Genomic DNA, 19,079 nt, shown 5'->3' on the forward strand with positions numbered 1-19,079 from the left:
CTTCCCTCACACATGGTCTAAAATAACCCAAATCTGGAGACTTTCTGGGCAATCTACTTTTTTGGGAAGATGTTTCTCAGAATGATGCAGGATGGAAACAAGTTCTTTTTTAGCTGGTGGGGTCCAACTGAGTTGAGTTTGTTTTCTTAATTTTTAAATGGTATTTTTCCTGTTGCTGGGTTTATTATATTTTTGTAAGATAATTGTTTAGGAATATGCATTTCTTGATGAAGTGGTTTTTTAAATATTTACATCTGGAGAAATAAACAACAAGTAAGTGAAATGAAAGAACTGTGGTACTGCTTCTATTTCATAGTTTCATAGTAGCTAGAGTCGGAAGGGACCTAGGTAGATCATCTAGTCCGACCCCCTGCCTTGGCAGGAAAGAGCACCGGGGTCAGATGACCCCGGCAAGGTGCTCATCTAACTTCCTTTTAAAAATCCCCAGGCTAGGAGCCTGCACCACTTCCCCTGGAAGCCGGTTCCAGGCCCTAGCCGCCCTGACTGTGAAGTAGCGCCTCCTAATATCTAATCTAAACTTACCCTCCGCCAGCTTGTGACCGTTAATCCTGGTCACTCCTGGCAGCGCACGGGGGAACAGGGACTCCCCCAATACCTGCTGATCCCCCCTGACCAGTTTGTAGCAGGCCACAAGGTCCCCCCTTAACCTTCTCTTGTGGAGGCTAAACAGGTTCAGGTCCCGTAGCGTCTCCTCATAAGGCCTGCCCTGCTGACCCCTGATCATACGAGTGGCCCTCCTCTGGACTCTTTCCATATCGTCCACGTCCCTCTTGAAGTGTGGCGCCCAGAACTGGACGCAGTACTCCAGCTGCGGCCTGACCAGTGCCGCATAGAGTGGGAGTATCACCTCCCTGGACCTGCTCGAGATGCATCTGTGGATGCATGCCAGGGTACGGTTGGCCTTCTTGACTGCCTCCCCACACTGCTGGCCCATGTTCATCATGGAGTCAATGACAACTCCAAGATCCTTTTCCGTCTCCGTGCTGGCAAGAGGGGAGTTCCCCAACCTGTAAGTGTGGTGCCGGTTCTTCCTCCCCATGTGCAACACCTTGCACTTATCAGTGTTAAACCCCATCCTATTCTCATCCGCCCACCGTTGCAACCTGTCAAGGTCAGCTTGTAGCCTATTGCACCCTTCTAGTGCACCCACATCCCCCCACATTATTTGCTGTTGCTAAAAAAATTAAATGCATCACAAAGTATTTTTAAACAGGTAATCATTCCCTATATTGTAGCACTAACTATATGGACACTGTAACTACTGGACAAGGCTTTAAACTGACTTTGCTGGGGGATGGGGAAATTCCAAGTGGAGCATGCCTGGGGACTGGCACATAAGAAAGTTTCCATATGGGGGACACCAAGATAATTGTTTTTGAAAATGCTAATGGAACAGCTCTCCCACAACATCTCAGGAAATCAAGGGTGTCAGCTGGGGGCCTCAGCTGCCTGTATATGAATGCCAGGAGCATGGGGAACAAGCAGGAGGAGCTAGCCATCCTGCTCTCTAGTGGGCAATAGGACCTAGCAGGGATCACAGAGACCTGGTGGGACTCCTCGCATGACTGGAGTGTCACCATAGCGGGCTACACCCTGCACAGAAGGGACCATGCAGGGAGAAGAGGCGGAGGGGTAGCTCTCTATGCGAGAGAGCAGTACACCTCTCTGGAGGCTGACATTGGCTCCAAAGATAAGCAGCTTGAAACCCTCTGGGTCAAGCTTTGTGGGGGGCGAGGTGAGAGAGACCTAACTGTAGGAGTTTACTACAGGCCACCGAACCAAGGGGAGGAGTTTGATCTGGAGTTCTCTCGAGAACTGACAGAATCTCTCCCTGTTTCCACTGCTTATATGCTGCTTATATTTGTCAGCTTGTTGAGGGCTTTGCCTTAGTCTGAGAGAACCTCTGGTCCAATGTTAGTGAAACATTTAATTTTTATGCAAATATAACATGACTATATAATATTACAGAGTAATTTTGAAGAATTTTGAATTTAGTCATTTTGTGTGGAATTTTTAAAGCCTGACATCCACTTCATATTGATGGGGTGCATAGAAACTGAAAGATCATAAATGTTTTGGTGCAAGTCAATCATTTGGCTTTCTCTGAAAGTGAAAAAGTAGGGTTTGATTATATAACCCTTACTTATTTCAAGCAGCACTTGTAGTCCTATTTGCTTGAATAAATGTTACTTGTTATGAATAAAAAGCTTCTAAGACCAGGCCCCTAGAAAACAAGTTGATTCCAAAAAAATCAAGAAAGAATAATTTGAATTTATCCTATAACTGAATTTCACCTTCTAAGCAGACACAAAGATATATTTATTAATACTTTTACAGGGAGCAATTAAATAGCAAACTAAAAAGTAGAGTAGGATGGGACTGTCAAAAAAGAGTTTCACATAACAGCTATTTCATACCAAAGTATAATTTAGAAGCTATACTTTTACAGAAGTTAATTCCCAGTTGATCATTTTTAGGTCTTTACAACTTTATAAGAATAATGATCTATTTGCAGTATGTTATACTGTCATACTGATTAATTTCAAAATTCTAAAGTCAAACATTCAACTTTCTTAACAAGATGCAAAAATCTATGTAGCTGTATGCATCTTTTAAATGGTGCTGCAATCAATAATCTAACCAGTAATAAGGCCAACTTAAAAATCATGCTCAAGACAGATCAGGTATATTTCAACCAGGAGTCATTGTGTTATATTATGAAGCGTGGATAACAGTGAACCATTTGACTATGGCATGCTAATTTATAAACTGATTTCATTCACAAGTGTATTTCTCCTGTGGGAAGCAGTTATGAATATTGAATAAACTATTCCAAAGTAACAGTCAAAAGGTCTGCTTGGAGAGTTTGAGACATGAACAGCAGCAGAGGCTGTACTCACAAAGAAACATTTAGACTGCAACAACAAAAGACCCACAGAAGTGGAGGAAGAACTAAAGAAGAAGAACTAAATGGAGTGAAGTTTGATGCCGATAAGTACAAAATGATGCACATTAGGAAAAATAACCTAAGATGCACATACACAATAATGGGCTGCATTAACTGTCAGTACTCAAGAAAGAGAATTATTGTGGGTGGTTCTCTGGAAACATAAGGAATTATGAAGAAGGGAACTGAAAACAAAAAAGAAAATGTCATTTATCACCCCACAAATCCATGGTACATTCAAATCTTGAATAAGTGTGTACAAGTCTGGTCCCCCCCTTTTCCAAAAGGATATAGTGAAGATAGAAAAGGTGGAGAAAGGATGAGGGATATGGAATGTCTTCTGTATGAGGAGAGGCTAATAGGTGAGCACTTTTCAGACTAGATAAAAGACAACTGAAGGGGGGATATGATACAATTCTATAAAATAAAGAATGGGGTGGAGAAAGTAAATAACTATTTAATATTTAAATATTTCTCACCATACTAAAATTAAGGAATATACAATAAAATTATTAGCAGGATCTTTTTCATGGTGTGTAAGTAACTTGTGGAACTTGTAAGATAGAGAGGTTGAAAACGAATCAGGTTCAATAGTAGATCAAACAAATTCATGCAGGATAGGTCTATCAGTGGGTATAAAACATACTAGTTAAAGAGTAAAACCTAAAAATCAGGACTTCCTAAGACTCTGAATGACGGCAGTTGCAAGGGAAAAGGATTGGGGAAGAGCTCAGTTTGGAATGCTCTTTCCCTTAGCATACTCTAATCAGCAGGGGTGTCAAACATGCAGCCTACAGGCTGTATGCAACTTGCAGAGCCATTTAATCCAGTCTACAGGTCTCCAGGAATTTGAGGGCAGGGCTTGCCACTACATTCCCAGTGACAGGTCTCCAGTGGGCCTGTTTATCGCTTGCACGTAGAGCCTCTGCCACTGCCCTCTGCACCCTCATGCCACTGCCCACACTGCCACCATCACCAATGCCCTTTGTCCTGCCTGCACAACAGTTCACCCCTTGCACTCTACCACATCACTGCCACTCTTGCTCTCCTGGATCCATATCCATATCCAGTCCAGAAGGCTCCTTACAGTCCACAACTATCCTACAGAAAGCCTCACATTCTGGCTCTCGCCCAGGGCACAGATGCGTTTGATACCCCTAATGCCACTGAAAGAAACAGGAAAGTTGACCCTATGGTCTGACCACTTACATTCTTATGCTCTTAAAAGACCGAACTTTGGACAAAAATATTGCACTTAAAGAGTCACTGGTCCCACAGTGTTATTTATTACTGACTATTTGAAACAAACAAATGTATTTCATGTTTGATCACCGAGACAAAAAGGACACTTTATGACCTGCTCCTTCAATTCATTGAGCATTTGATGACAGAAGCTACAACCTGCTCTGTTCTGGTACTAACAGCAAGAGTTGCAGACATTCAGCACTTATGGAGCCTTTGATTATCACTGATAATAATGTTTTCATTTTTATTTATTAGAGGAAGGGGAGTACAGGAGGAACAGAAGTCAGCAAAACCTTCCATGTATAAGTCTTTCTATCCATCATGATACTTCAAATCCCAGTTTGTTTTTGAGGGGATAAAACTAGCATTCTGGCCCATCTTGTGTATCCATACCTATATAGAAAAACGTTATTGTATGTTGGTACTGTTTCTTGACACTTACCCTCCCATATCTGTTAGCATAGGACCCTGTGAGCAAGGAGTGGAAAATGATGATCGTCTCATCCAAATCCCAAATGAATACTCTCTGTAAAAAGAGAATCAAATTAATGTGTTCTTTTGTAAAGCTGATTTGGCAATTTAAAACTTAAATCAGTATGTGAACAAATGAGAACACTTTATTAAAACAGTCATAGATCATATGCAGATGTTCTGTTTCTCCTGGTAGACACATGAATTATGCACACATTCAAGTTTTCTTCTCCCAGAGCAAAAATGGCTGCTTCGGGAGAAAGATAACCAAGGAACAACCAGGGTTAAAACATTCTTCAGAGAGCTTCTCCTGGGAGACTGAACATCTGCAAACTTGTCCAGACTTAACTCCTCCCTATAAGTGGAAGGAATGGAGCCAGGGGAAAGGCATCTGTGCCTTATGGAGGCCAGTGTCACCAGTCTGGAGAAGGCACGGGGACATTGCTCTCCCCATCTGGTAGACCAGGAGCAGAGGGGAGGAGCAGCCACCAGCTGGTCGCTGCCTGCTTAGTCTGAGGTTCCAATGCAGGATGAGGCAGGGAGATTTTGCTGCAGCTGCAAGACTCAGTAGCCTGCCTTGCCACAGTGTGCTCAAAGTCAGCTGGGCAGCACAGGTGGCAAGGGGACCAGAGGAGCTGCAAGCTGAGTGGCTCAGTGGCTTTCCCCAAACCAGACTCCTGCCTCCTCTGGCTTTTAAACTGCTGCCCGCACCACCCAGCTGGGGATAAAAAGGGGAAGCTGGCACTGACTTTCCAGTCACTGCTTTTTCCACCCTCACTGCTCAGCTGAAAGGGAAGCAGGCAGAGAGCAGCCACGAGGGCAGCCAGAGAGGTTGGCAGTCTAGCTTGGGGAAAGCCTCCAAATGTCCACCTCCCAGTCCCTCCAGCTTCCTCTTGCTGCCCACGCTGTCCAGCTGATCTACAGCAAAGCAGGATGAGTCTGTTGTACCACAGCAGCGACGCTCAGGAGCCTTGCTGTCATAGCAAAATTCCCCTGCCTTACCCTACAGCAATCTATTTCAGCATGGGATAAGGCAGGCTGCAATGTCCCCAAAGCAAGGCTCTCAGCCCCTTGCCACAGCAGCTAAGTACCCTGCCCCTTTCCCTGTACTCCTCTGTGGCTATTTTCCTGCATGGGAGAACTGGGAGGGTTCCCACAGAAGAATGGCCCCTTCCTGCCAATCAGTCAACTGTGGAATGGGGCGTAATGAAGTGGTGGTGGGGGGGCAGTTTTCCAGGGCTGGAATCCTCCCTGGCTATCTGTGGAACCTGCAAACTGCCACCTGGCAGCCTCTCATCTTCCCAGGCAGGGGAGAGGAGAGGCTGTCAAGTAATAGGCTGCCTAAGAGACCTCTAGTATCTCTGGCTGGAGAGCCTGCATGTACAGTCCAGCTCCCAGGCTATTTTTCTAATGGAAATTTCTTCTGGTAGAAATTAACATCTGTATGCAGCCATAATGTATTTTCAGAAATGCAAGTTGGTCCCAACCAGTCTAAAACAGTCTTTTAGTTTTCTACTATAATAAATTATTCTGTTAAGAAACAAAATAGTAGATGGTGTTAAAACACATGCGGGGGGAAAATCCATGAAGTAAACTTTGAAATTTAAAAGCCAACTGTCAGGAAAATCTGAAATATATGAACAAAGCAATTCAAAGTTATAACTAGTAGATTTTAATTGCCTTTTTCTGGTTTAGACCACAAAGTAAACATTTTCAGTAAACATTTTCAGAGGCTAAACTGAAAAACAAGGGGGTGGAATTTACAAAGTACCTTTTTTAGGAGTTTAAGTCCACTTTTAATGGATTTAGGCATTTTGAAAAACTTTACCTATAGTAAATTATGTATTTGCAGAAAAATTCAAAAGCCATTGTATAAATATTACAGAACCCTGAATATACAACATCTCCCATAATGTATAACAGCTTCAATTCTTTGGAAAGTGAAAGAATGTATTCTAGGGGTCCCTGACTCTGAGATAGTCTGGACAGGAGGACAAACTAGGGAGCAGGATCAAGGCATAAAGCAACTGAATAATGGCTGTTTTGCTATGTTAAGTACCTCGTGTACAAATTGAAACATTTCTGCTTTTGTTGTAAACTTCTTGGTTTTCAGGTGGGTTATAACATACCTCAAGGTCAGAATCAGGTGGTGGTGAAGGGTTATTGTTTCTTCTGCCTCGACCACGTGATTTTCCATCAGAACCACGACGCAATCTATCTGAATCAGAGTCTTTAATGGGCGTCGATGGACTGTGGATTGTACTGTACTCTGCTGCAATAGAGAAATAACTTTCACCTTTGTTTAAAATGTTAATTTTAGTTTATTTCTTCAGATTTGGCATTACAAAATGTCCATAGAAAAGCTCTGGATACACCGACTATAATTAGCCCAAAATAATGACCTGAAAGCATTAATAGTAATACATAAACAAACTAACTCTACCAGCTAGCAGCTGTAAGTAATCAAAAGTAATCAAATTTACCTCAGCCAAGAGACAATAACATTGAAAAAATTCCAGAAAATCCTCATGCTTCCAAATAATCAAACCAATCTTTTATCCTCTCCTCAAATCTCTTTCCAACAATTTTAAGCTTGTTGTAATTTGAAACACAATTTTTCAAAATCTGTCTAATACTACCATCATAGTGACCTGTGAATGCAAAAAACTATTGTTGCAATTGATCTCATTTAAAAGACTAATATTTAATTTTTACATCTTTTCAGAATTATAAAATTAATTCTTCTTATGGCTTCTGTTTGGTTCAGGAGAATCCTCTTCAAGTAAGACAGAGACCAAGAGTTCTGAAATAGGTCAGGATAGGTCTAATTTAAAAGTTTAATCCTGTTTTATAAATTGAGGAAATCTGAAAAGTGTTCTTCACTTCTTTTTCAAGTTCCAAAAGCAGGTAAATATACTCTCTCTCTTCCCCTTCCTGCTCAAAGAAATGCCCTGTCCCTGCCTCTTCCTCTCTACCCCCTTCCTGCCTTACTTCACTGTCCTAAGACTGGAGAAGCAACAAAGCCATTCCCACCTGCTGTACAGGGGCTGGGGTCACCTGGGGATGGGGACAAAATGAGGCCCCACACACAGTGAGTGGCAGGGGAACAAAGGGCCCTTGTCTTATAATAATGCAGAAGAAAATCTCACTAAATACATTGTCTATCATTAAACTCCTGCCAAAAGTAGCATATGCTTAGCAAAAGAAACCAACTATGAATTTGATTAAATGCAGCTAACACTGAACCTGACTATAAAATACAAGGCCATATTGGGCAAACATGCCAATAGGAACCGTGCGCATGTGCGTGCGTGTCCCTTAAAAATAAAAAAAAGAAAGAATAGCTGTTCCCCCAGGAGTGAACAAGCACCAGGCCTGGAGATACTGCAATACCAGGCCAGCACTCCGAGAGACCAGAACAAGCTCCAACACCCTCCCCTGGTGCCAGAAATCCTCATGGGAATCTACCACAAGGACAGATCAGTGAAGCCCCTCTGAATAAGATATATGCTAATGCCCATTAAGCGCAACCCCCACACTGCCAACAATTTTTCAAGTCATGGTGAGCCACAACCGCGTGTTCTCTGTTGCCTCCTCTCTCAGACTGGTGCATACAATTAGTGTGGCTCTGCTCTGTACAATGTAAAGCCAGACCAGGTTGCTCTGTGCCTTTTCTGCATATATATTTTTGGAACATCTTAGTACTTGTGACAAGAACACCTGGCTCTAGTCATGCGTGAGACCTAATTAGCACATGGAGCCTTTGTTGGGGGGGGGAGGGGGAAGTATCTGGAGTATACACACATTCTGAGCAGTGCTGAGCTGTGGGGTCACCATGGAGGGTAGGGCCACACTAATCATATGAAGCAGGCTGAAAGGACATGACAGAAGGATTCTGGGTGAACTGTATGCAATGTCATGGCTCGCTATGGCTTGAAATGCTCTGGTAGGGCTTAGCCCAATGAACTATGTGGTAAATCATGAGCCTTTTTGCTTGAGACTAAGTACCATGCATAGTTTATATTAGATATAAGTATGGGCCAAAGTGATGTTCAAAAGTGTGTTCATGGAGTACCTATGCTAAAACTTGCAGCAGTTTCAAAAAACAGGTAATTTGCATCAATTCTGGATGAACTAAGTCTATGGGTACTATATACAAATTGCTACAGCCATATTTAATTTCAAGGTTATTGTTTTCATATTTGCTTCTCACTTTCACACACTCAATAAGAGCAGGGTCTCACAGTAAAGAAAGGGGGAAGGGGCTGCCAGGGGAAAAAGTTGGAGGGAAAGCAGAAAGCAAAAGGGCTACTAACCTTCCAGTTTTATTTTCCCTGCTGTAGCAGTGGGAAGGAGACAAATTCAAGGCAAACCTTCAATAATTAGATTCTATACCTAGAAAATTATAACAAACTTATAAAGATTCCATAGACAGAATCTAATTATTGGGGTCTTATAATCAGGGTAGTCCTTATTTGAGTTAAATACAGTACATGGTGTTTTCTGGTATAGCACGGTGGTGGTTGCATCTGGCTCGTGAATGACTGGATCCAGCCCAAGGCACACAGAACATCAGTGTCAAGCAGCCTGGCCTGGTGCATCTCCTACCCTGCCCTCAGCCATGCCACTGATTCCCTCTGCAGCCCTCCCTGCTTTTTCCTTTCTCTTCTACAATGGCAGTCACTGCTTGGGCTCTCCTTCCCCTCTTCCCACCTCCCTTACACATGTGCTTTAGCTATACATAAATGCTCTTCTTCCTTCCCTTCCCTCTGACATTGGCAGCCAACTCCCCGTCAACAACACTGAGGTCCCGAACACTGTTATGCAAGGTAAAATAGCCTATGCAAATTATTCATCCTAACAGTTTACAATCTGGTATGTAATTTTGAACCTCTTTGACATCTTCTATTTCAAATTCTAATTTCAAAAGAAAAAACTGCGTTTTCATGGCTAGAATAAAGAGATGTCTAAATGTTTCTCATGAAGGAGTTAGAATTTTCACTATGTAACAATACATATACTGAATTTTTTTCAGTGAACATCAAGCTTCACTGAAAAAAAATCTTCACTCTTTCAAGCTTAATAGTATTTTATGCTTGTAAGAATAGTAATTAGTTTAATGGAGGTGTTTATCTGTATATAAAATATAGTACTACAATTTGTTAAATAAATCTGGGCATCCTCTCTCACGTGAGTTACTTTAAACCGAGAAAAATGTCCTGCTGAATTCAAAGATTACATTGAGTTAGACCTCTAAAAACCTTTGAAGCTAATATCACTACTCGCGTGAGTCAGAATTACTTAAAGACATGAATGCCGAACTTTTTTTTTTGCCAGAGGATACCTGTTGATGTTAAAAAAAAAAAGGCAAAAACCCCCTGGCACTTTACTTTTAACTCAGTGTGTTTCCATGCTGAGCTCTGTGCATGCCCAGAAAAGACAGTGCATTACTTCTACCTGTCTCTGCAGCAGCTGTAAAGACTGGACACTTTAGTAGGGCTTTTTTGGGCACTTTTATCTAATAGCTGATTGAATCAGCTTTAGCTAAAAGTGCCCAAAAGCCCCACTGAAGCACCCAAACTTTACTGACACTGCAGAGCTGGGCTGAAGCCATACACTGCTTTCTTCCAGTGAAGGGGTGGGGGGCAGTTGTTTTATTTTTAACATCAGCAAGTGACTCCATGGGTGCTGAGCACCCGGTAATTTTTTTTCAGTATGTGCTTGAGCCCTGGAGCACCCATGGAATCAGCTAAAAGAAGCAAGGCTTTTATGTAAAAGGCTGATATTCTCAAAGTCATTTTGAGAGTGTTATGCACTTAAATGGAGTGATTAATCTTACCTGAAATATTCTAGGAAAAAGAAAAGTTAACCCCCCAAAATAAATGGTTAAACTTTGAGAAAATGCACTTATGCACCAGTAGAGGCTGGGGACTGACTGGTTAAACAGCAGCTCTGTAGAAAAGGACCTGGGGGTTACAGTGGACAAGAAGATGAATATGAGCTAACAGTGAGCCCTTGTTATGAAGAAGCCTAACAGCTTACTGAGCTTCATTAAAAGGAGTATTGCCAGACTGAGGGAAGTAATTATTCCCTTTTATTCGGCACTGGTGGGGCCACATCTGGAGTGCTATGTTCAGTTTTGGGCTCCCCACATCCCCAGAATGAATGGAGACAAACTGGAGAGAATGCAGTGGAGGGTAATGAAAATGGTTAGAGGACTGGGGCTTATTTAGTCTGGAGAAGAGAAGACTGAAGGAGGATTTAATAACAGCCTTCAAGTACCTGAAGGGTGAATCCAAAGAGGATAGAGCCAGACTGTTCTCAGTGGTGGCAGATGACAGAACAAGGAGCAATGATCTCAAGTTGCAGCAAGGGAAATTTAGGTTAGTGATCAGAAAAGACTCTCTCACTAGGAGGGTAGTAAAAGTCTGGAACAGGCTACCCAGAGACATTGCATCCTTAGGGGTTTTAAGACCCAGGTAGACAAAGCTTGGCTGGGATGATATAGTTGGTGATGATCCTTCTTTGAGTAGGGGTTTGGACTAGATAACTTCCTGAGGTCCCTTTAACACCTAACTTACTATGATTCTCTGATTCTCTGAACATTTTGGAAAAGAGATCATCCTGTAAATTAAGATTATTTTTGTGCTGAACTAAAATAATAAAGAGAAATAGATAAGCTTTAAGCAAACATAGAAGATGCTGTTGGAGATAGCATTTTAAATTAAAAATCACCATGTACATTCCAATGTACATGCCATGTCAGTTTATGTTCCAAAATAAATATTTAAATATCTAAACTGATTACTAGTTATCTGTCCAGGAAATGATATTGTAACTAATACCTTTTAATAGACTAGTTCATGTAAATGTTTCAACTAATAATTTTCCCACACTTAAAATTAACCTTTTTTTTAAAATTGTATTTTACTTTAACAAGAAAATAATACACACATGCTCTAATAAAAGCATTCTGACCAAATAACAGATTTTGGTTAAGCAAAACATGTAAGTCCAAATTTGTGAAAGATGTGGCTTGAGTTTTAAAGCTGATGGACACCGGCACTTCCCACTGACTCCAGCTGGAATTCTGGATGCTCAGTAGGGTTGTGCAAAGCTTTAGTCACCAATTCAATTCAGAGGAGATTCGGCCCAATTCAGCAAATTCAAATTGAATAGGGAGACCCATTAAACGGTCTGAATCAAATCTGAACCTTCAAATTGATTCAGAAAAGGTTCATAGAGATTTGGCTTGGCTGGGGAAAGGAAAGCTGTGGGAGAAGCCCTCATGGCTGCCCTGCCTGGCCCTATCCCCCATCCGGTCCAGCCTCCCAGCACTTAAAAAACAAAACTAAAAGCTCTTCACTCACTAGTTGCAGCAGGTGTTTTGGGGGCTCTGGGACCTCCTGGAAGAGTCCCCCCACACAGAGTCCGCACCTCAATGCTCACCCTCACCTGGCCCTGCCCCTGATGCCCCCCCACCAGCCCCAGTAGTCCAGAAATAAAAAACAAAAACAAAAAAACCCACACTCACTGCAAGTAGCAGTGGCTGTGGGGGCTGGGCCACATGACAAAGCCCCTCTGCACAGCCCCCGCTCTCCAATCCCCACCCTGCCTGACCCCAGCATTATGGGAATTAAAAAAAAGAAAGAAAAGAGAAGAAAAAAGTCCCATGCTCACTGGCTCTGGCAATGGAGATCAGGGCCTCTGAGGGCTCATGGCAGAGCCCTACCACACAGTGTGGGGCAGCGAGGGCATGAGCAACTGGTGCCTCTTGAGTCAAGGAGGCCCTCCAGTGGCAACTCATCGACTGGGGGGAGGTCCCCTCGCGACCAATCCCGTCGACCTGCAAGTGGCAATTCCAGGTGCACAACTGGCACTTCTGGGAGAGTGCTGGCACTTCTGGGACAGCGCTAGCACTCCCTGTCCAGTGCTGTCAGAGGAGGCATCAGTGCTCTCATCCGTTCCCCCTTCCTAGGAATGCTGGCTGACAGGGGGTTTCACCAGCACTCTCAGCGGGTGCACATGCATCCCCTATGCATTTCCACTGAATGGGGGGAAGCGGGGATTGCCCCCCCCGCCTGGCACCTGTGCAGCAGCTGGCCCATAGTGTGGGTACAGCACAGCTTGGCAGGGCACTGCACACTGTCTGGGAGCTGGAGCTGAGCAGTGCTGGGCTCCAACTGACACATGAGGCTGACACATGAGGCTGCCACAAGCCCTCAGAGGCCCTGATACCCTCTGCCAGAGCAGGTGAGTGCAGGGCTTTTTTTTTTTTAATTTCCAGGATGCTGGGGGTGGGACTGTGTGTGTGTGTGGGGGGGGTTCTGTCACATGGCCCCAGAACCCGCATAGCCTCTGCTACATCCAGTGATTGTGGCTTTTTTTTTTTTTTTTTTTAAGTCCCAGGAGGCTGGGCTGGGTGGGGGCTGGGGCTGGGCAGTACAGCCATGGGGACTTCTCCTGAGGCTCCCCATACCCAGGGAGAGGATGGCACAGCCGGAGGAGCTGCGGGAGAACCTGCAGCTGCCGGCCTGTGTCTACACCTCTCCCCGGCTGATCTGAATCTCCGAATGAGTGCTAAATATCCGATTCTGGTTCAAACAAATCAAATGGGGACAGTGATTCGAATCACCAAATCAAATCATTGTCCTCCAAATCCGAATCAAATACTTCCCTATTTGCACAGGCCTAATGTTCAGAATGCGTGATAATCAAACTTTAGTTACCGAATTTTGAAAATTTGGATCATAGAGCCTAGCTGCCAGGCAAATCATTTTCATTTGGATAAATACTGGTCATCTGAACTAAAATCATGAATATATGTGAATGAAAGTTCTTTCATATATGTGAAGATGAATGTAAATCATTAAAACACTTGGACAAGCAATAGGGAGTCCATGCTACAATGAGATCCTGTCCCTACATTCAAAACATACTGATCCAGCTTAATTTATTGAATAATAATAAATTATAACAAAAAAGGGTGGCCCAATTCTAGATCAGAAATAGGACAAAAGTCATTTGTCTGATTGGGCCAGATCCTGAGCTTGTATAAATGCTCATTAACTTCAACTGTGTTATGTCACCTTACATAAATTGGAGATACATGCCTCTGACTTCTCATTTTAATAGATTGTTATTTTATTATGTTTATGTTGAAGCATGTTTAGTTTTATAATGCCCACCATCAAAACATGGAAGAATATATGGTATTTAGGAATATTGCTTAAAAAAATTTATGCTAACATTGTATGAATGGTTAATTTTCCATGTCTACCAGTGGATACATCTAGTTTTATATCTTACTGGTTCCTACTCTAGGCTTCTTAAAGCAAATTTCATAATTTGCTTCAGTTTCATAGGAAGCATCTCTTCCATATCTTGTTTAATTTTAATACGCCCAATGCTAATCTCTCTTCAATTAGTCTGAAAAACCTCCTTAACCCAAACTCTATTAAGTGTATATCTCTTTTTCCAAATCAGGCCATTCATTTTTTTTCAAAAACAGTGGAGTAGAAAATATGTTTCATTTTGTTTTCTGTAATTATTTTAAAAGCAACAGCATATTGCAAGGTATGATACTGAAGTCTGTTTCTCCTATCAGGCGCTGCAAGACATAATATTATTACAGTTTAACACACAATCTGTCATACATAATTGCTTACATGTTCTACTGTATCATTGCATACAGTTTCCATGGCACTCTATCACACAGGACAGATTCCCATCAGCATCTAGTGCACAAGAAATAGTTTGATTTGTGAGCGATGAATTGCAAAACAATCTCAATATTGTTTAACCATGATGGTCTTTCCAGTACATGTGTTTTATTTTCTTCCTGCTTATATAGGTCAACCTTACTTTGCATACTGAGTAAAAATTAATTTGTATCATGGGTATTTTTCATAGTGTTCGCAACTAAATCATTGACAATAATTGCTGGTTTCAGTGGCCTTTTGAGTTAGTGAGAACAGTACCCTGACGAAAACTGAACTCAGTCATTCTCCCCACCCCCCCCCCCCAAAAAAAGTGGGGGGCATGCACAGGAGGAGAGCAAGAGTGCTCAAGTGTAATCAATTTTCTCGAAATTTTGATTTTTTTTCCTGTGTCCTACTCTATTTCAACTGTTAGTGCTGCTTGAATGTCATGTTGGAGGTCTTTGTGTTATACAAAAATAATAGATCTGTTACTACCAGTATTATTACTTATTCTGAACCTTACATACAATCTAATCCTGTCAGCCACCCTCCCCAGATGGGACTACTTTAATTTAGTCAAAGTGTGTGCTATAAATAGACATGTACACATTTTAATACAGAGTACCCCCAACTTAACATTTATCCAAAAGAATTTATGCTTAAATACAAGCTAACTCCTCAATATAAATTGTAAATATCCGAACTCCTCAAGTAAAGACCATTTCTAAATATTTACGTATTCAATTCCTGTATGTCTTTCAACAAAATAATAAATGAAATACAATTTCAATGTGCCAGTATTGCCTTACTTTAGATTATGTACATATTCAAACTCATTAGTTCTATACTACTAGTTTACATAGCATAAGAAATATGCCAGTAAAAACAATGCAACAGATATATTGTACTATCAATGCATTTTGACTTTTTCAATAAAAATGAAACATTATAAAATTTAGACAAAAACTCTTAGGAAACAAATAGAGTAATGGAATAATATCTGCACTACCAATCAGAAAAAGAAAAGTTTGGTCTTAGTTTTGACAAAATTACCAAATTAATTGTGTATAAAAGACTAATCTGATGCTTGCCTATCCCTTAATGCAGTCTAATATTATAATCAGGAAGCCTGTGCTCCTTCCCTTCTTCAGACATAAATACTCTTGGTCAAAAATAGCTTCCTAGGGATACAGGCAAAAAAACAGTATAGACAGTTTTTAACAGAGCAAACCATGTTACATAATTTTGGCTTTTACACAAGCAAAGGACAGGAATTGCCAAAAAGTGATCCATCTGAATGGCAGTCCATTTATCTCCAGCTACCTTATTTACCTGAATCCAAGGCAACTTCAAATGTAAGGTGACTTCCCCCCAATAATTAGATCCTATACATGTTATAAGTTTATGATTTTCCATGTACAGGATCAGCTTATTGGAGGGTCATGTCCATGTGTATGCCCCCACTCCTCCATCTATTAAAGCAGGGAAAGTAGCAACAGGGGAGTAAAGCAGCCTGAACTTTGCCTTTTGCCCTTCCCCCTGCATCTTGATCCCTGCTGCCTGTCTCTCACCACCTGCCCCACCCCTGTAGTGCCTGCATCTCCTAGCACCATCTTCTATCACTTGCCCCTCCTCCCTCTGATACCTGTGTCTCCTGCATCTTGCCCCCCTCTGCATCTGTCCCCTCCACCCCTCTTCAACACTGTATACCTTCAGTTGTGGCTACACCTCCAGCCCCACTCCAGCAGAGCAGCAGCAGTTGCAGCAGTTACAGAAGTGGAAGGTCTGGTCCCGTGGTTGGAGCCAAGGCAAGAGCTGCTACCACTGCCAGGAGCCAGGTGGACTGGGGCCAGAGCCAGAGCCATGACTGAGGGCAAACAGGATGGAGGGTGTGGAAAGATAGAGGCAGGGAGCTGCCCCACGCTATACTTGAATTTAAGATGAGGGTCTCTCCCACAGGTTGAAAGAGGGGGGGGAGGGAACCCTCATCTTGGATGCAAGTAAATATAGTAGGTCTCATAGCTGCCACTGCCAAACACTTCAAAGAAAGGTGCAAGAAAGGCTAAGATGAGTTGATCCTATACACTGGAGAAGTTTCTTCTTCTGGCCTCAAGATACCCTGCAGCAATGCATTCTTTGGGTTAGTTACTAACTTGCTTCTTTTAATCAACTTTTAAATTAATCACTTTTAATTTAATTCAATGTTTTCTTATTACCAGGGATTCAGGTTTTCTGTTTGCCACAGAAAAATGCAGTAAAACCTGGATTTTCTCATTTAAAGTAGAAAAACACAGATTTTCTCTTCCTAAGGAGAAAAACATAGGAAAGATTGGTTTCTCCTTGCAGGCTGGCACAGTTCCAGCCTGCAAGGGGCTGGGGGGAGAGGGGATCAGGCAGGAGGCACCATGTGCATGTGCAAGCGTAGACATGCAGGTGACAGCCAGGCAGCATGACAGCAGCTCCAGTACCTCCCTGCAGGTAAGTCAGAGGGATGGGAATTGCGGCCCCCATAGTGAAGGAGGGAGAGAATTGGACAGGGCTGGGACTGCTGCCTAGCCAAGGTGGTGCATGGGGCTTGGGGTCCAGGATGTGTGGCTATGGGGTTTGGGAGGGGAGCAGGATGGAGTTACAGGTGGCTCATCTGGGGGGCAGTGGGGGTCTGGCTCCCTGCCACTGCATGCACTCCCAGGGTGAGGTGGGGGTATGTTTCCCCAAGATTTTTGCAAAGGGTGAGGGCAGATGCAGACTGGTGGCTGTGGACTTGGGGCTCCCTGCTCTTCTGCCTTCCCTTGGAGGCTTCAACAGCCCAGTAGGCAGGACCCAGTGTGGCAGGGAAGAACATGGTGGGGAGGCTTGGTGCCACTGTCGGGAGCCCTGCAACACCACCACAATGAGGCACCCATTGCCTGCCCAGCAGCAGCAGGGGTGGTGGTGCAGAGTTGCATCTCCCACTTTTGCTGGATGGGAAGGAGCACCTTGCCATGGTGGCATTGGGCTCCCAGACATGGCACTAAGCTTCCCCCTGCCACAACCTGCCCTGCTGTGCTGGGTCCCGCTTGCTGGGTTATGGAGGCCCCGTGGGGAGGGCAGCAGGGTAGACAGCACTGAGTCCATAGCTACCAGCTCACATGCAACTTACCCCATGGGCTCCAGCTGTGCCACCTGTAGAAGAAGGGGAGTCAGGCTCTGTGCTCCGCAGCACTGCAACAGCCACCACCTCCCACTGTGGCAGCCAGGTTCAGGCACTGCTGGGGGCTAAGGGGGCTGTGGATCTAGGTCCCTGGCCCCATAGCCCTGGCAGCTGGGGGACCCCACTGAGGAGGGTGGGGTTGATGTGAGGGGCACCGGCAGGGCTGTGGGGCTATGGCTTCAGAGTGAGGGGCAATCCCATGGGCAGGGCACTGGCATATCTGGGCTGCTCAGTGCCACAAATAGGGGGGGTGAAGGGAAACAGTCACATATATATATAGTGGCATTTCATTTTAATAATGGAAAAATGTGGAAGTTGGGTCTTTCAATCAGAGAATTTGCAATTTTTAAACAGAGAAAACCAGGATACTTGCTTATCATAAAACAGAAGCACCTGGTATCCCTCATCCCCTACATCATTATTGTATACAATGTTACAAATGCCTGTATGTATTCGTATTATATATACACACGCACACACACGCATATATACACACACATACTCTATTCTAGCCTATATTTTTATTTCATTTTTTATATATATGAAAAATTAAACAATCAAATACTAATATATACATAAATATACAACTATACACTCTAACATATGTTTCTGTTCAGTTATTATGGAAAGACTTTGCCTATATCCATCTTTTGCTCTGCTTCACTCAAATATTTCTGATTTACTGTTATGAAATCTGATAAGGAGAAAAAGTAATAGCAGCTTTTTATTCTTCAGTATTGAATGTGGCATGGTACTCAAGAGAAAAAAATTGTACAGTTTATAAAGACAATACAATGAACCATGGCTGAGAAGAATTTTGTTGGCTAATTGAATTTGTGTGCTTTGTTTTGTTATTTTTAAGCGTGTTTTGTAAAGTTAATATGCAATATAAAAACAACTTCCAGTATATTCTGCATATGGTGTATATTAAGGAATCTAAAAATATTTAATACAGACCAATTTCAAGAAAAGTACCACTATTTCTTAATGAAAATGTGAATTAATAAATTATAAGAGTTGCTCTAAATAAGAAAGGTAAAATACGAGTTGCTCACAATTGTTCTACATTTTTTTAAATTATAAAACTAGAAACGAAGAATATCTGCCTCAAACTCATATTGACAAATAAGAAAGGAAAAGAAGTTTCCACAAATATAGAAGCTTAACAGAAATTCATCACCTTCCAAAACTAACCCCTTTAAACTAAAACGTACTGACATCAAGTAACTGTAAGCATTATAAGTTAAAATTTTTAAGATCAATTCTTCTTTCACATTCTCTTGCTTTAGTAATGATTTGTTTTAAGCTTCTAAGATTCTCCTTAAACCTAGCAAAATGTTGTTCACACTTCAGTAGTTTCAAAATATGCCGGTATATAAAAACTCAAATCTCACAGAAAGGAAACAACTTAACAACCAATGTTTCACTGATACCTCAAAGAAAAGCATTTCGCATTGTAAACCACAAGTTAGAAGGCTATCAGTGAAAATAATCAAAGTATTTT

General features: G+C 42.4%; 1 protein-coding gene across 18 annotated transcripts in view; it reads right to left on the reverse strand.

The window, feature by feature from the left end:
- EYA1 (EYA transcriptional coactivator and phosphatase 1) overlaps positions 1 to 19,079 on the reverse strand; it is a 268,703-nt gene that overhangs the window by 54,091 nt on the left and 195,533 nt on the right. For 15 of the 18 annotated variants that reach the window (XM_090040155.1, XM_090040152.1, XM_090040154.1 and 12 more), the window contains 2 exons: positions 6,814 to 6,956; positions 4,656 to 4,739 (listed from right to left, as the gene is read on the reverse strand). In XM_090040155.1, coding sequence (XP_089896281.1) covers positions 4,656 to 4,739; positions 6,814 to 6,956 — 227 coding nt within the window. The remainder of the gene's footprint in view (positions 1 to 4,655; positions 4,740 to 6,813; positions 6,957 to 19,079) is intronic. The other 3 variants (XM_090040161.1, XM_090040160.1, XM_090040158.1) reach the window with 1 other exon arrangement.

Source organism: Crocodylus siamensis, chromosome 3 (assembly GCF_052110815.1).
Source record: "Crocodylus siamensis isolate JL-2025a chromosome 3, ASM5211081v1, whole genome shotgun sequence".
Taxonomy (NCBI): Eukaryota; Metazoa; Chordata; order Crocodylia; family Crocodylidae; genus Crocodylus; species Crocodylus siamensis.